Source organism: Paramormyrops kingsleyae, chromosome 23 (genome assembly GCF_048594095.1).
Source record: "Paramormyrops kingsleyae isolate MSU_618 chromosome 23, PKINGS_0.4, whole genome shotgun sequence".
NCBI lineage: Eukaryota > Metazoa > Chordata > Actinopteri > Osteoglossiformes > Mormyridae > Paramormyrops > Paramormyrops kingsleyae.
Window position 1 is genome coordinate 10523513 of NC_132819.1, and position 18510 is coordinate 10542022.

At 42.8% G+C, this 18510-nt stretch overlaps 1 protein-coding gene and 1 non-coding gene across 2 annotated transcripts; both read left to right on the plus strand.

Moving 5' to 3' along the window:
• Positions 1 to 246: 246 nt before the first annotated feature.
• LOC111839672 (ras-related protein Rab-39B-like) lies at positions 247 to 14810 on the plus strand. Its single transcript, XM_072705685.1, has 3 exons — positions 247 to 1916; positions 11300 to 11684; positions 13029 to 14810. Exons 2-3 carry the CDS (start codon positions 11470 to 11472, stop codon positions 13453 to 13455), a joined length of 642 nt encoding a protein of 213 aa, XP_072561786.1. The 5' UTR covers positions 247 to 1916; positions 11300 to 11469; the 3' UTR covers positions 13456 to 14810.
• Positions 14811 to 17249: 2439 nt separating this feature from the next.
• On the plus strand, positions 17250 to 17386 carry LOC111839776 (U11 spliceosomal RNA). The gene has a single exon (XR_002837185.1). It is a non-coding gene; the product is annotated as a U11 spliceosomal RNA (small nuclear RNA).
• The last annotated feature ends 1124 nt before the right edge of the window (positions 17387 to 18510 follow it).

Here is an 18510-nt window from a genome sequence, read left to right on the forward strand (position 1 = left end):
GACGTCCTGCCGGCCCCCCCTCCTGCCTGTGACGTCCTGCTTGCCCCCCCTCCTGCCTGTGACGTCCTGCCTGCCCCCCCTCCTGCCTGTGACGTCCTGTCTGTGACGTCCTGCTTGCCCCCCCTCCTGCCTGTGACGTCCTGCCGGCCCCCCCTCCTGCCTGTGACGTCCTGCCGGCCCCCCCTCCTGCCTGTGACGTCCTGCTTGCCCCCCCTCCTGCCTGTGACGTCCTGCCTGCCCCCCCTCCTGCCTGTGACGTGCACCTTTATGTCTATTTTTACTATTGAAATGACAGACTACTGAATTAACATGAAAGTGTTAATTGAATTTGGCTACTGTGTGTTCATTTCTTTCAGACATCTTATGACGTGAAGATTTCTGTATGAATATTTGTGTGAAAATGAATTATTACAATGCCATAATGTAGTGCAACAACTTTCTTGTGACTGTGTTTTAGGAGGTTGTATGTGTGCGCTGCTCAGTTTGTGTCAGAGTTTTCTTTGGTTATGTTACTACTACAAATTTTAAGCTAAGTTAAGCAGTCATGTGAAGAGTAGGAATGGGTCTAAAGGAAAGAAAAAAATCACATGCAGCACTGATACCGTCCATGGAATACCACAACTCTTTCCAACACAGTGGCTGTTCCCCTGTTTTTCTCTGGAAAGCCAGGCTTGTGCATAGATTTCATTTTTAATATTTTGGATATAGTCACTGTGTCATTACTCGGCACGCTGCCAATTTTTATATACCAGTTTTGTACATTCAAGATAAAAGACAACCTTGAATATGTTCTGCAATTTATAATTTCTGGTCTATTACCTGGGCATAACGTAAGAAATTTACAAACGAGAGGAGGCCATTCGGCCCATCAAGCTCATTTGGGGAGAACGTAACTAATAGCTCAGAGTTGTTAAAATCTTATCTAGCTCTGATTTAACGATACCCAAGGTTTTAGCTTGCACTACACTAACAGGAAGGCTACTCCATATTCCAACTACATGCTGTGTAAAGAAGTGCTTTATCAAATCCAGTTTAAAATGTAAAAGGAATGTCAAAGGAATGTAAATGAACAATGATGTCAGGCTTGCTTGCCTTGGGGCCCAGGAGCGGTGTCCTTCACTGGCTTCCTGAGCATGTTGGAGGAATCCAAGCCCAATCTGACAGGTATTGCTGTGGGTTAGGGTTAGGGTGGATTTAGGGGCAGGGGTAATGCTGGACTGCTTTCTAAACACAGGCTGAGAATGTGATTGTGCATATTTTAAAGAGCTATGTGCATATTTAAAAGTAGTGCTTGGGTTGTCATTTCATATTGTTTTATAATTGACATTATTTGTCACTGCGTCCCTGTTCTGAATAAGGTACGTGAAAGATAGATGAACTCGGGCTGTAGTTAATTCTTTGTAATTATTTTTATGATCGGCTGTTCGTGCCGTAATGCCGAGGCTTCTGATTAATGAGAGAAACAAGAATTATTACGCTTGTAACCCGTATTTTATTTACGTTATCCACGCCGAAGAGACTGGAGCGTTCGCAGCAGAAAATAAGGGTTACAGACTGGTGGCAGCGGTGTTTAAATTCAAGAGTTTCTGGAAGTTTCTCGGCTAAGGCATTCAACTAAAACGGCGCATTTTTTTTTTGCACCCTGAAGCGTTCTAGTGAGAGTAGGATGTTCAGTAATCAGTTTAATTCGAATAGATGACTTTACCACTCGCTTTGTTATAAGTTAAACAGCAACTACGCAGTGAAAATGTCTACTGATTCTCACGTGCCTCCCGCACAAGCTTCGTCTCTTCGTGGGAGTGGTGATGATGAATCTGCACCGGCGGCAGACCACAGAGAGGACGCGACTTCTGCAAATCGCACTACAAGATTGCTGCACTTTAAAGTCGACCTTCCACCGTGTTTTCATGGAGACGGTAGGGACAAAGAGTTTTTCTTTATGGAAAGCCCGTTTGGAGCTTGCAGTTAAGGCCTGTGCTGATGCACAAACACAAGATTTAGCCGCTATTTTGCATGCGAGATTGAGTGGAGATGCCTTAGCTTACTGGCTCTCCCTGTCTCCTGACATACAACAGAACTATGAACTGTGTGTTACTGCATTAAATGATGTTTTTGGGAGGAAACAATTTTTGCTGTATTTTCAAACTTTTGTGAATGCTCGACCACGTATGCCCAAAGAGCCTTTGGAAGTATTTGTAGCTGAGATCACAAGACTAGTTTTGGAAGCATTTCCAAATTATGGTGACTGTACCATCGCCATGGAAAGATTTTGACGGTTCGTAGCTGGTCTTGACCCGGTTCTCCAAGCGGAATGTCACGAGCATGGCTACGAGCCTAGAGGAAGCTTTAGTAAGTGGGAACGAGCACACGAAATTCTTAGACTTGCACCTCTTCCTCCTCTCAGTCAGAAGACCAGCCTGTCACCAAATTTGTCCACAACCTTACCCAGTGAATCGCTTTCAGCCATGGTGTCCACAAAGACCACAGCATCTGGGGACATTTCTTCTGAAATCCTGACTGCAGTACAGCACTTGACGGCTGATGTAAAGGCTCTCAGAATGGAAGTGAGCCAACTGAGGAGGCAACACGCTTCCTCTGGACAGAGAGGCCACTCACCAGAACGTGGACGAGACGAGCATCGTTACTCTCCACTCTCCTCTCCCAGGAGATATCCATTGTCACCTGCATCTTCACCACAACGTCGAGATGAGCCTTATTCCTTCATCCATCAAGAGGGTGACAGACGCGGAGGTTACGGAGATCGTCACGTTAGCCCATCTTCGCATTATCTAAATCGTCCCAGGAGCTCACCTCTGCATCATCGCAATCATCACATCAGCCCTCCACCGACTCATCGAGATCATCACGTCAGCCTACCACCATCTTATCGAGGTCGTCAGGTCTGCCCACCTCCACCTCATCAGGATCGTCACCTTAGTCAGTCTCTTCCTCATGACCAACGTGTCAGCTCGACCTCACCTCACCGTGATCGCTATGGTCATCCAATCTCTGATTATCGAGATCATTGCTTACATCGGGCTTCCCATCATCAGGATCGTGATACATCAGACTGGCTCTACAACAAGTTCTCTAGAGAGAGATCTTCTACTGACCATCTGCCCTCATCTGGTGATCATCATGTCAGTTTCGTTGATGGGGATGTTGATCTTCAGGGAAACAGCTGGTAGCAGATACTATGGTCCAGGTATCTGCTGAGCCTATGCGTGGGCCCAAACAAACTGGACCGGTAATTCCTGTTATTCCCACACCTTATGTATTTGATGTCATTGAGAACATTGCCATACAGGCATTTGTTGACACAGGTTCAGCAATATCTTTGATTAGCGAAACACTGAGAATGTCAATTCCTTCGCTCGCAAAAAAGCCTATTCGGAAGTCCTTTCTCTTGGCGAAATCAGTGACTGGTGACTGTCTTGATACACTGGGTTTGTTGCCTATTACTATTAGGCTAGGTGAGGAAGTGTTCTCGCATGATGTTCAGGTGGTTAGGAATGCTACACAGCCGGTTATCCTTGGGTGGGATTTCCTTAGCAAACATCATGCTGCAATCGACCTCAGAGAGAATCATTTGAAATTGTGGAACTGGACTGTTTCTCTTTTGTGTTCGCAGGAAAGAGTCCCTCTTCGAAGTAGTGCTGTGACTTTAGAGCCCATTCTGATCCCTGCCAAGTCACAGATGAACATTTTGGCAAAAATTCAGGCCGATATTGGGGAGAAAGAGTTCACATGTAATTATGTTGGACTCTTAGATCCTGAAATTCAGTCAGTACCTGGTCTTTTTGTAGCACGCAGTGACCTCTGTAAAAGCAGGTGTGACTTGTGTTCGAGCTATGAATCCGACAACTCAGGACTGCCATGTTCCCTGTGGCACAATGCTAGGTGAGTTTTATTCTTTAGTCACCCAACCAGGTGAAGAATTCACAATTCAGGAACCCACAGTAGCTCAAATACGGACTCAAATGGACTCCTGTCCAAAATTCAAAGTAGACCTTAGTCAGTCTGCCCTGAAAAGTGAAGAGCGGTCTCAGCTAGAGACTTTGATTTCCAAGTACTCAGATGTTTTTAGTGTGGATGATTATGACTATGGTCGTACAGATTTGGTCAAGCATACCATCCGTACGGGGGATGCACAGCCCATTAGGCAGAGAGCTTACAGAACATCACCACATGTTCGAGCTGAGATAGACAGGCAGGTCCAGCAGCTAATTTCCCATGATGTAATTGAGGAAAGTTGTAGTCCCTGGGCTTCTCCTGTCGTCTTAGTGAAGAAGGGAGATGGCAGTTATAGATTCTGCATTGATTTTAGGAAGCTTAATGCAGTCACCGTAAAAGACTCATACCCCTTACCTCGGGTTTCGGATGCTTTAGACAGCTTGGCAGGTGCACGTTGGTTTAGCACAATGGATTTGTCCAGTGGATACTGGCAAGTGGAGCTAGACCCTGATGATAGGGAGAAAACCGCGTTCAATACAGGCAGCGCTTTATACCAGTTCAAGGTTATGCCGATGGGCCTCACAAACGCCCCTCCGACTTTCCAACGACTGATGGAGCTGGTGCTTCGTGGGCTTCATTGGAAGGTTTGTCTTGTCTACCTTGATGATGTACTTGTGTTCAGTCAGACTTTCAGTGAACATCTTAGCAGTCTTAAGGAGGTTTTCAGTCGTTTTCGTTCGGCAGGTCTAAAGCTGAAGGTTAGCAAATGTCATTTTGCTCGCAGTGAAGTCTCCTACCTGGGTCATGTTGTATCCAGCCAGGGTCTGCTCCCAGATGAAAAGAACCTGGACAAAGTCCGGTCTTGGCCTACCCCTTGGACTGTCACCGAGGTGAGAGCATTTGTTGGTCTCTGCTCCTATTATAGGAGGTTTGTCAGGAAGTTTGCTGTCGTTGCTGCACCCCTTCATGCTTTGACCCAGAAAGGTGCTGTCTTCCATTGGTCGAGTGAATGTGAGGAGGCCTTTAGATCACTGAAGCAGGCCCTCTCTAGTCCTCCCATTGTAGCCCACCCTATATTCACATTTTTACTATACACTGATGCTTCTCATGATTGTGTGGGGTCAGTGCTTGCTCAGATGCAGGATGGGAAGGAATGCGTAATTGCTTACGCCAGTCATGCTCTCACTCCTTCAGAAAAGAAATGGTCGACGTATGACCGTGAACTTTGGGCTGTGGTGTGGTTCGACATTTCAGACATTTCGTGTCAGGGGCACCTTTTAAAATTATTACCGACCACAAACCGTTGTCGAATCTGAAAAAGGTAGCAGTTGATAATGATCCGACCGGTAGAAGAGCACGCTGGATACTTGAAATAGATGTGTATGACTTTACCATTCTGCACAGGGAAGGGAAGCAGCATATTAATGCTGATTCCTTGTCACGCCGTCCTAGTTTACCTGTGACTGAAACAAAAGCAGTACAGTGTGTAATTTCTAGTCATACCATGCCCCCTTTTCTTCTGAAGTGCCACTGGTTTGGGGAGTTCTGACATTACTCTAACACTGTCAGTTGATAAACCTGAATTACAAGCTCAGAAAAAGGCTGACTTTTGTCTTAGTACTGTCATGGACTGGAAAGAGTCGAATCAAAGACCCCCATTAGGCAGGCTAAAACATTCCCCTGCCACTTTGAGGAAACTCTGGCATGAATTCCCCAAATTATCAGTTCAAGAGGGTATCTTGTGTCGTAGAGTGAAATCATCTCCTCATAGCCCTCCTGGTTACCAAGTGGTCTTGCCTGAAGTACTCATTCTAACAGCTCTTAAATGTTTTCATGGGGAAAAGTTTAGCGGTCATTTGAGTGCTGAGCGTACTTTGTTGAGAGCCAGGAAAATATGCTTTTGGCCTTACATGTCCCGTGATATTCAGAAATTCTGTGCTGAATGTGTATCCTGTCAGTCCTGTGCCTCTACCATTCCTCATGAAAGGGCTCCGTTACAGTCGATTCATGCAGAAAGACCGTTCCAAAGAATTGCTGCTGACATCATTGAGCTACCTGTTACTTCACATGGGAATAGGTATGTTTTATTTGTGATGGATTATTTTACCCGTTTTGTCAATTTGTACAGAAGGATCAGGGTGCGACAACTGTAGCGCAGTGCATTTTTGAGGATTACATTAAGCAGCACGGAGTCCCCGAGATAGTCCATACTGACCAAGGTAGACAGTTCGAGTCAGATTTGATTAAGCATCTGTGCAGTCAACTGGGCATTGAGAAAACCTGTACCTCCCCCTACCATGCACAGTGCGATGGTATGGTCGAAAGACTGAATCAAATGTTAAAAGACCAGCTCGCCAAGTACATTTGTGAAAGTGGGGGTGAATGGGACAGATATCTCCCTCGAGTGGAACTGGCCTACAACTCTAGTGTAGGGCTGGACAATAATTCGATATCAATATATATCGCGATAGAATTTTTTTCGATAACGGTGATACGATTTTTAAACACATTTCCCATATTTCGATATACATTTGAATACTATATATATTCACCGGCTTTTAAAAATGTATCACAAGTGCTAAACAGTATTCAAATTGCATTCGCATGGTAATTTGCTGAACAACGCAGCTGTGAAACGTGATCCAGGTAAAACTTTTTTAGACAGCATAAATAATATTGAAGCATTTGTTTTCAAGCAGACTGTTAAAAGCAAAAGCAACAAAGCATTTTAGACTTTGTAAAGAAACCATAGTAACCACGTGTATGATACTTTTCAGAGCGAAATGACACTGGTTAGCTTTTTGTAAAAACGAACTACAGTACACCCCGCAGGTTTTTTGTGATTTTGTGAGCGATCTTTGTGTTTTCAATGTTGGAGAATATAATTAAAGGTTTGTATCAAGAAACGACGGTGGTTTTTATTGTACACTGGTAAATCTCTGCTGTTAGTTGGTGGTATGCCTTTTGTTAGCCAACATGTATGTCGGGGCCGGCTCTACGCTGGGGCAACGCCCCCTTAAGCAAACGTCCTGCCCCCTTAAATCAAACTTTTAAAAGTTGAGGAAGAAAATAATAATTACCCACAAACTGAATATGGACAAGATTTACTACAGTAGCTGAAAAATCCACTGAAAAAGGCACAAACGAGATGATAAGTTTCACTTCTTGTTCGCTCTTTCCCTCCGCGTTCTGTTTGTGCGCGGGCTCACGCAGCACTCGGCAGATCCCCCACTCACCCTCCCCCCAGCTAAACATCCAATCACTGTTAGTATGCAAATGAGCCAGTTTCTCAGTAGGCAGGGCAAAGCGAAATGAGCTGCGTGATTGCGGAAGGTTTAGAGGAAACAGCAATCTCTCTCATCAAAATCATAGCGACTCGTGAGATCATGGTTCGAATTATTTTTGTCTATTTGGGGGGGTCTTGATCGGGGGGTACTGTAACTGTACTGTGACAAAAATAGCAGTTTGGGGGGGGGTATTAACATTTTTCTTGTTGTTTTTTTTTTTTTTTAAGATAACCTCACCTTGTAGGAAAATTTTATGTAAAACGATTTTAGACACCCCTAGTGTGGATCGTACCATTTGAACCACCTTGGCGCTAGAAGCAGCTTAGCCAGTCGGTTACGTCATTCATTCTCATTGAGCGACTTGTTCGTTGTGATTTCAAGATTCTTTATTCGTCACATACATAGTTATAACAAGTACAACATGTAGTGAAATGAACCCTGACCGATCCTATTTTTCAGTTTTATATTTCAAGACTCGGTGAATTGATTTTTTTCTTTTTCATAACTTAGCCTACCCTTTTTAGTTTTGGTAATATTGGCAATAGTGAAAAGTGTTTTGTTGGGTTCAAATATGTTTGATATAGGCCATCCAATTAAGGTCAATGTCTTGTTTTTAATCTGATGAGGAATATTTTATTTTATTTTTTGTTTTACTTTTCAGTTTTCCCCCTGAGGGATTGCCACCTTACTGTGGTCAGGGGCTTTGCGTGCCTCAGTGACCCTAAGAGCTACACCAGCAGAAGCTTAGCCTTCAGGTGGGACACCCAAGTTGGACAGGTCTTAGGGTAGAGGCCTGACAAAGTGCAATCCAATTACATGACAAAAACAGTTATCCAGAGCACCACCCCACCCCTTTCCCGCCTTTGTCGCCACCATGTGCCCCCTTCACATTTCTGTCTGCCCCCTCATATATGCATGTCTAGAACCGGCCCCGATGTATGTACATATTTATAGCATGCCGATCGCGTCAAACAAATCGCGGCAATGCCAAAAACCCGTGCATGTACATTCTCAGTTATTAACGCACATAAATACATTTCAAGCACATGCTAATATATTGCTGCCATATTGGTTTTCGGTTATCTCGATCATCGGTTATCTCGACGCTTTTTGGCAACCCCCTAGGCCGGCGACATAACCAGGTTCGACTGTATATGAATAATCAGCCTGTTCTAGTTTAAATGGAAATATATTATTGTTAATGAGCTGAGTCTGAGAGTTTTATTTATTTGATAGTTTATTTCACATTTCTTGTTTGTAAAGGCTAAATACAAATAAAAAGTGAACCTTTTTTTTTTGTACTGTTTTTATTTAAAAAAAAAATTATATAATTTTAATAGGAGGATCCTGGAGGTATTATAGACTTTGCAAATTCAGTTTGCAGACAACCATTGTGCGTGTCCTCGGCAGTTTTTTCCTGAGGCTTTTTAATATTGTCCATATCGATATCGGAATTATATCGTATCGACCAAAATTAAGAAATATATCGTGATATAAATTTTTGCCATATCGTCCAGTCCTACTCTAGTGTACATTCTAGTACTGGGTTTTCACCTTTCTTTCTTGCTCATGGCAGGGAACCACGACTACCTGCGGAAGTCCTTCTGAACTGTAGTCCTGCTGTCACATCATGTAAGCCAGGCACCCCGGTAGACTATGTTCGGGATGTGACCACACGCTTGTCCTATGCCTTCAAAGATGGCTGGGCGGTCCACGGCCACTAAACTTAAACAGAAACAGCAGTACGACAAAACGACATTTTTCCACCCACATAGGCCAGGTGACTTGGTATTTTTGGATGACCCAGCTCAAAAGCAGAATAAACTGGCTCCTAAGTGGAAGGGGCCATACAAAATTCTGAAGAGAATGGACAAAGATGACACGGCTGGGGTAACTTATGAGATTACAGATCCCAGAAATACACAGCTGAGACGGTGGGTGGTTCATCACAATCGTCTGAAACGTTACAAGGGTCCTTCGATGGATTGGCCTGCTACTTCCCCTTCGGGCCCTGAGCCTCCAGTGGTTAGTAGTCCTGACACCCCTTTTCCAGTCCCCCTTCGTGCGTTGTCAGGTGCTTTGCCCTTTCGACCTTCTACAACACCACATGTGCCTAACCAGACTTTAAAACCGGTGACTACTCAGGCAAGGACTGAAAGTTCAAATCCAACTTCTTTGTTGCCTGAATTTAACATTAGGCGGAGTCTCATTGTTCCCTCTGTGGCCTCTACGCCCCCGGTCAGGGCTGTATTGCCTTCAGCAGCGGCACCTCAGTTAACCCGTAGTGGCCGCATAGTTAAACAACCTGAAAGGTTTAAAGATTTTGTTTGTTGCTGCGTTATGTACATGTTGGTTGCCTGTACTTGATTTCACCCTACTTTGTACTGTGCATAACGAGTTCTCATACAATCCTGTGATGATAGGAGTGTGATATGGCATATGAGCAATTGTTATTTGGGTTCGTTGCAATGTTATGCATATATTTTGATGCCATTCTGTGCTTATGCACTGTTGTTGTGCCACATTGGTATGTGGTTGCTACGTGAATACGTGGCAGTTATTCAGTCTTGTTTTGGGAAACGAGGACATTTCTTTGTTAAGCAGGGGAATACTGTAACCTTATGTTGAATTCATTATTTTATTTTTGACCATTTATGGTTTAGAAAAAGAAAAAATGTAAATGAATATGTTATAAAGGGTTTTCATGTATTTCCGTTTGTCTTATGCAAAGTTTTCTATACGTTAATTCAAAAGATATTGTGTGCTCCTGCCACTTTAAGGCAGGGTGTGCTTGAATAGAGAGGGAGAGAAGAGTGTAGTGGGTGAATTCGGCTGTTCGTGCCGTAATGCCGAGGCTTCTGATTAAAGAGAGAAACAAGAATTATTACCCTCGTAACCCGTGTTTTATTCACGTTATCCACGCCGAAGAGACTGGAGCGTTCGCAGCAGAAAATAAGAACATAAGAACATAAGAAATTTACAAACGAGAGGAGGCCATTCGGCCCATCAAGCTCGTTTGGGGAGAACTTAGCTAATAGCTCAGAGTTGTTAAAATCTTATCTAGCTCTGATTTAAAGGAACCCATGGTTTTAGCTTCCACTACAATAGCAGGAAGACTATTCCATACTCTGACTACACGCTGTGTAAAGAAGTGCTTCCTCAAATTTGTTTTAAAATGTTCTCCCGCTAATTTCCACTTATGGCCACGAGTTCTAGTATTTAGACTAATATTGAAATAGTCATTTGGCTGAACAGCATCCAGACCCGTTAGAATCTTATAGACCTGAATCATATCCCCCCTTAGTCTCCTTTGCTCAAGGCTGAACAGATTCAGTTCCGCTAACCTCTCCTCGTAAGACATTCCTCTAAGACCAGGAATCATTCTCGTAGCTCTTCGTTGCACCTTTTCTAAGGCAGCAATGTCCTTCTTGAGGTATGGTGACCAAACCTGCACACAGTATTCTAGGTGGGGTCTTACCAAGGAATTATATAAGTGTAACATCACCTCCCTTGACTTAAACTCCACACATCTAGAGATATAACCCAACATTCTGTTCGCCTTTTTTATTGCTTCCCCACATTGGCGAGAGTGGGACATGGAAGCATCAACATACATACCGAGATCTTTCTCGTAATCAGCTACCTTTATTTCAGGGTTACAATAATACAAAGTCAATACATAACAACAATAACGCAGTGTAACAAAATCATACCTTGTTATATTAGTAGTAGTAAGCCTAGACAGTTACAGTCAATACATTCTTTCTTCCTTTCGTCTGCCATAGCGCTTGTCCTGTGCAGGGAGGCTGGGATCCTATCCCAGAAATAATGGGCCACAGCTGATAACGACCCAGGAAGGGGCGCCAACCCATCGCAGAACTGATACATTGACCTCATTATGTATATTCACGTCTGAAGTCGCAAAATAAAAAAGGTATTGCACGGTAGACATGTAGGGATATGGGTTATTATATAAAAAACAGTGCGACACTCTGCTGCGGCAGTTACACAAATTCATTGCATGCCAATTAATAAACTTCCGTGCTGTTTTCTTTTAGATTAGATATCTGAAGGAAGAGAGCATTTCACTTCGAGATCAAACGAGGTACCATCACATGACTGCAGCAGCCATCCGGCCGCACACCGCGACACACACGGGCTGCATGTAAACAGAGGTAGTCCGTTGCATTGTTACAAAGCATCTCCGTGCTTGTGTTACAGCCATGCTATGGATGCTCTGTGGCAATACCAATTCAGAATCATCCTGCTCGGAGATTCTACGGTTGGGAAATCGTCTTTGCTAAAACGATTTACAGACGGTGTGTACAGCGACGTGGCGGACCCCACGGTCGGTGTGGATTTCTATGCCCGTTCGCTGGATATTGAACCGGGGGTGAAGATCAAGCTTCAGCTCTGGGACACTGCTGGACAGGAGCGCTTCAGGTAAGTATCTTCGGGCGTGTTTAGGCCAATATATGTCTGTAGATGTGTAATATCGATAATATGGGTATTAATAATTAATGTATAATACGCACAGTGCGGGTTATACAGGGGCGTGGTAAAAATCCCCCCCCCCCCCAAAAACAAATCACCGCACATTAATTGTTATAAAAAGACAGTACAGCGTCTTTCACCATTAGATTTAGTATTAATCTATAGTCTGCCATGAATACTTAAAAAACCGTGACAGGTCACATATATATACACCGCTGTTATGAATAAATCCTTCAAATCAACGCACCATTTTGCGTTACATAAACAGGTTTCGCGTCATTCATGAAAAATAAACTTCCAAATGAAAATTAATACGCATTTCCCTCAAATATTTCTACAGAATAATAATGTTTCCTGGTACAATCAATGGTCACGATATGCTTATGTGAAACCGGGGGGGTCGTCGCAGGCATACAGGGACATTATACGTAGGCTACGTGTTACTTTGTGTAACCCGTAGGAGAACGAAGGCTCACCGTGGCAATTTGTGTTTTACGTTCAAAAATTCATCTAAAGTTCCATAAGAGTATTCTTGTTTTAATGTATAACATTACAATTCTATCCCTCTCTATGACATGTTCTGCCTCTAGGAATGCTTCCGTGTATAAATAAAATATAACACGGTATCGATCAATCCGACATTAACTGCTAATCAATTCACCGAAAACTGATTTTTAAGTGATTACACTAAAAACGTTTACACCGGCGCTGCTGCAATAGCTGTTTATGTCTTAACTCGATCGCTAACAGCTTCTTTATGTCTGTCTTAGTGTGGTAATTCGGATATTCGTAAGCATCAGCACGGCCTACTACTGACCGCAAACCATATGCCACACTATTACAAATGCAACTCTGGAACCAACAAGACTGCCTTCATTGCTCATTCTGACGATGAAAGCTATTTTAGTGGATTGTGCAGTGCTAGCATTCATTCTGTCGGCAGGTGGCAGAATGGTTAAGGAACCCAATGTGAAGGCACCATATACAAATTTCTAGGGCACTACTTTTTTGGTCAGTTGTCTGAATTCATTAGCAAATATATACAGCAAATGCATGTTGCTAAAAGTGTAATGAAATCACAGGTTGCTCTGGGTAAAAGAGTCCTTTAGGCAAAAGATCATTTTTTTCAATTATGTTAGCTGGCTCTGTCATGAAGAAATTTTAACAGTTGTGCAAGAGGCCCAGGACTTCAAATAAGAACATGTGCACCCAAGTAGTACAACTGAAGTGATGTTTTTTCCCATTTACTGTATGTGCAGTAGGTTTTAATAATGCCTGTGCTTTATGTCTCAGATCAATCACCACCTCATACTACCGCAACTCAGTAGGTGGCCTGCTGGTCTTTGACCTGACCAATCGGAAGACCTTTGACCATGTACGGGAGTGGCACCGCGAGGTCACTGAACATGTGCTGCCCTATCACATGGTCTATATTCTGATTGGCCACAAGAGCGACCTGGAGCATGATCGCAAGGTGTCCCGTGAGGAGGCAGAGCAGCTGGCGGCTGACCTCGGAATACGCTACGTGGAAACATCAGCCAAGCGCAACACCAACGTGGAGCGTGCTTTCCAGCTGCTCACACGTGACATCTACGAGCTGATGAAGATGGGCGAGATCGACGCCCGTGACGGCTGGGAGGGTGTGAAGGCCGGGCTCAGCAACAAGGTGCTTTATCCGGCTGAGGAGGAGGCTGAGAGGGAGCGAAGCTGCCGCTGCTGACTGCTCCCTCACCCTTGCTTTATGCAGAAACGCACACAGGCACATGCACACACAAGCATTCACACCAGTACTCAACTATCTGTCCTGCTGTGGGACTCATCTGCCGTCCTCTCCTGTCCGCCTCGAACGGGCTCATGTCTGATCTGTTATGTGACCTCATCATCCTGGGCCCCTGGCTCATGTCTGACCTGTTATGTGACCTCATCATCCTGGGCCCCTGGCTCATGTCTGACCTGTTATGTGACCTCATCAACCTGGGCCTCCTGGCCCATGTGCATACAGGAGGGCCCTGCCAGCAAGGAAGCCTTAGGCCTGGCTGAACTAAGCAACCCTCTGACATATCTCTTCAGGAGTACAGCCGGGCTAAATGTTTGTTTCTCAACAATTGGAAGTTTCCATCGACCCATCTGGATCCATGACATCATGCCTGTTTGCCCTGCATAGGTACATTTTTACAGTTCCGGATCATTCTGTCCTATTCCATTTGCAGGACTCACACTACTGGGGATGTCATTGTGGATATTTCATTATTTGTAAATGACAAAAAGAAGTAACACCTGTCTCCATGACAGAAAATATGGGATGGTGGAACCTGATGGTAATGTGATGAATGGATTATGCCAAATGGCAGTTCATGTAGGCTTTTTGTTCACTCTTGTGGTAGAAAGCCATTACTGCTAGTTTGACCTACATAAAATAAAAGGACTAAATTGTTGGTTTCTATTTATGACCACAAACATACAGATGTAAAATTTTGTATAATAAAGAATGATTCAATGTTTTAAAATTACTGGTAAATCAATAAGTGTACTTAGTGACATTATCATCACTCAAACAACTTGGCAGCAGAGTGAAAATGTTTATCATTAGAGTTATCAGTATTATTATTGAGAACCACTTCTCTGGGAGACTTGGTGCTTGATCCATGGCAAAAGCTTTAATGTCATAAAAAGAAATGTAACAGTGTCCTTTATTGGATTAAATTGACTGTTTTTATTGACTTGGGTAAGGGACACCTAACTGCAGCACTGGCACTGCACTTGTCACACCAGTGATTAAATTGACTGTTCTTATTGACTGGCGTAAGAGAGACCTAACTGCAGCACTGGCACTGCACCTGTGACACCACTGAGCACCCTGTGTGTCTTTACCTTCAGGAGGTGAGTCTGCATCATTTCGCCAGGATGCAGAGATTAGAGCCGCATGTGATTAATGTACAAAATTCAATCAGTGTAATGTCACTTTGTGAGCGGTAATGTCACTTTGTGAGCGGTATGACTTGTTTTGTGCATTGATTTCTGTACTTTGTACTGTACTTTGAGATGTGGTGATTAAAATAAACAATATTTATGTTAGCTTACAGTTACCTTGTTTGATAGTTGCAGGGACAGGTGATTTTCATGTGTGCAAGTACAGCTACTCTTTCACATTCGCAAGGGTTTGGACAGAAGTTCCCCTTGAATGTGAAAATTCATGAAAAATACTTGAACTTCAACCACAACCGACAACTGTCTGCTAGCCTGAGTGATACCATAAAAAGTCTATTATTTACCAATTTCTAAACAAACCGTACACTTTGCATGTGAAACTGCTTTGTCATTTCCAGTCTAGACCTTTTTATATAATATACAAACCATCTAAATTATTCCCCTGTATTTAGAAAATGTCTACTGTACACACTGGAAGCATTAGGATACGTTGAGGACCCATTATTAAAAATGCAAAATTAACAGCATTGAAAAGTTGAAAAGTTACTGCGAGTAAATGTGCCCATCCGTGGTTACAAAAACAGCTAACGCCAACACGTAGGTCAGGTTGGTTCCTGAGCAAAAGGATTCGTGGTGCAAGCCTACCCAAACCAAGATGCATAGATACCAGGTTTTTTAACAGAAAAATAACCACTTGCAATGCACTTACAATAACAAATATTAAATGGGCCTAACACTAACATATACACATTATATAATTGTATGTGATCCAAATCATTTTCAGTGTTGTATTTGGCTTATACATTATGTACGAGTTTCTACAATATTCCGGCAAGCTCCAAAACATGCATCCATCCATCCATTTTCCAAACCGCTTATCCTACTGGGTCGCAGGGGGTCCGGAGTATATCCCAGAAGCTATAGGCACGAGGTGGGGAATAACCCAGGATGGGGGGCAGCTCCAAAACATTGTGATTTTAATGTTCACGACCTATTGCCTATAATCGAAACCGCAAAATGTTAAATTTGCGAATCCAGAGAAGCGACTGTAGTTGTTATCAGTTCTACTGAATTTGGATTCTCATCTAATCTAATGACCGAGGGGGAAAACTTTTTAGCTGACGATTTCAGTTGCATACGCAAGAAGGCGCAATTAGATTAGGGGGATCCTCCTCCCAGAAAAGAGAATAAAATGACACAATTTTCGGTAATTTGGCGGCTTTCTGTCATTTTCAAACAACTTCGAAATCTTTCCTCTGCGTCTTGTCCTGAAGATAAACGAAATGCTGTGTTTTGCCAACTATAACCAGTGATAGTAGTGGTAAAAACTTTCAGCTCACGGTGATGATACTCACAGAGATCTCTTTCAGTAATGTGAAACAGGATTCTATGCTATTACAAGTCGCGACTCGCCAGTGAGGCAGAAGGCTAAACAAGCAGATTGAGGGAAGGCTAACTTTGGTTGGTAGTAGCCAACTACCTTGCGAAGTAAACAAAACCTATGATTCTCAAATGCAATAGTGTATAAATAATTGCAATTAATTTTCACACACGTTTGAATAAAGGTTTCATGCTGATGCCCTACTATCTATCTATCGCTGTACAGCGGATCTTTGAGCGCGCGCTTACCAGCTCTCGCGAAATTTGGAAGAAACCAATAACATATGGAAGGGGGTGTGTGACCTTTAGAAGTATATGATCTATACGACATAATAGAAGAATACGTTTGACTCATTGTATAAAATTATGATAAATACATATTATAAAAAAGTGATAAAATAAATTAAATATATATATGGAAAATCAGATCAAAAATCAGAGGGGCACGTGCCCCCTCAGCTTCAATGGGGATGACGTCATTGCCACCCCCATATTGTAAAAATAGTGACGCCCTTAGCTACAAGTAAATTGAAAGATGTTGCTAGCATAAATACAGTATTATCCATTAATCTAAAAGGATACAAATAATCATATAGATAGATAGATTGTACATTTTCCCTTTCATTAACACATCTATCACCACCTTTTGAGATCATATAGTGAATATTATTGTCCTTATAATCTCAAATAGAATGGGAATGCCTATAGCCATCAATCCACAAGATAAAGGACTATATTATTATATATTGCAAATAAATTTCAAGGTAGCCTGAATTAAATACGTTTAAGTAAGTGTTCTTACAAATTAGCAACACATTTACATGAAATCATCATAATTCTAAATAAGGTTCCAAAATTGATATACAATATTAAGGTTGTTTATTCATGTGTCTTTCTGTTGTTTTAGCAAATCTCTCGCAGAGTTGGCAGAAAGTCCGCACCGGACATTTGGACCAATGAAAGTCGTATACGTCAAACATGTATATCCCATAATGCTCCACTTCACGCTTCACGAAATTAATTTCTTTCAACGTTAAAATCCAAATATAATACCCACTCTGTCAATATTATGTGTAGTCAGCCCTGAACTATAATATTAGTACGATAATGTTAAAATTAAGGTAGTCACATTAATATAAAAAACCACACCGTGAATGCCTAGGTCTGATGGCAGATAGTCTTCCGTCTTCCGCGAGACGTTTGTTTAAAAAGGGCTTCTGCTATGACTGGCACGGGGGAGGAGTGGGTGATCGCTCCTTCCCTGCGGAATCGCTATCAAGAGATTTCGGAAGCATAATTTTTGTGGCACGGAGCTGCTGATGATCGTTTATCTCGGCGCTCCATTTTTCTGGTTTAAAGAGAGGTTTTTTCTTAAATGAGAAAGTTTTCGCGGTCAGGGGTGTAATATCTCCTAAGAATGGACAGACGGAGTTACTACGTAGGAACGCTGGCGCGTTTAGTGTGCGTGTTGTCGCACCATGAGACGTCATGCCGAGGGCGAGCGAAATGAGGACGGAGGCGCGGTGTTTGATTCTTGTGCGGACTGGCGAGTGTCTCGCTTTTTGTAGGGTGGCGGCAGCCTCTTTTTCATGCCACTGATCAGTCTATATGTTCCGCTTTCCCTTTCTCAACATTTGACGGATTTAGCTTACATTATTCTGCAAGAGTAGACCATGGTTTATTGGACTTAATGTAGAACCATCGAGGTTTTGCATGAATGTAAGACTTAAATGTGTTGCCTGCAGGCAATTAAAATTGAAGAACCGAGCGTCGTTTACGTAACCTTTCTTTGCTGTCGCACTGCCCGCCCTAGCTAATGAATTGGACCTTAAAATGTCCAGAATTATGAAATAACTGTGTTAGCTAGTGAGGGGTTAAACATAAAATCACTTACTAATTTGGTTAAGTATATAATCACTTACTAATTTGGTTAAGCATACAATCACTTACTGATTGGGAAAGCATATATAATCACTTACTAACTTTATAAGAGTGTAGCTAATAAGTAATCATATAATATTTAGTAAGAACGTAGTTAATAGAGTAGTATCTAACATAATGAAGACAGTAGACATGGGAACCAATGTTAGGCCGGCAGGATCGGGTGATCTCACCCCATGCAGTTTGGAAAAATCAGGAACTGACAGTACGCGACCAGGTTAGGGTAACTCGTCCCAGATAGCAGGAAAAACAGGAACCCATGTTACAACGGCCACTTATTTTCGCTTATGCTTAGCACATTTGGGGGAACATGCACACACTGACTAATCGGAACGAAAGTCAAAATATGTTGTGGTCACGTAGGTGGAAAGTACAGAGAAGGGGGGGGGGTGCTCCCAGATTGCAATCTGTTAGAGAATAAACTGTGACTTGTAACTACTCATCGACTGTGCTGTGAATCTCTTCTCATCAACGGACCCGGCGGAGCTCTGACTCCAACACTAGTTAGCTAGCTTATTAACCCGTT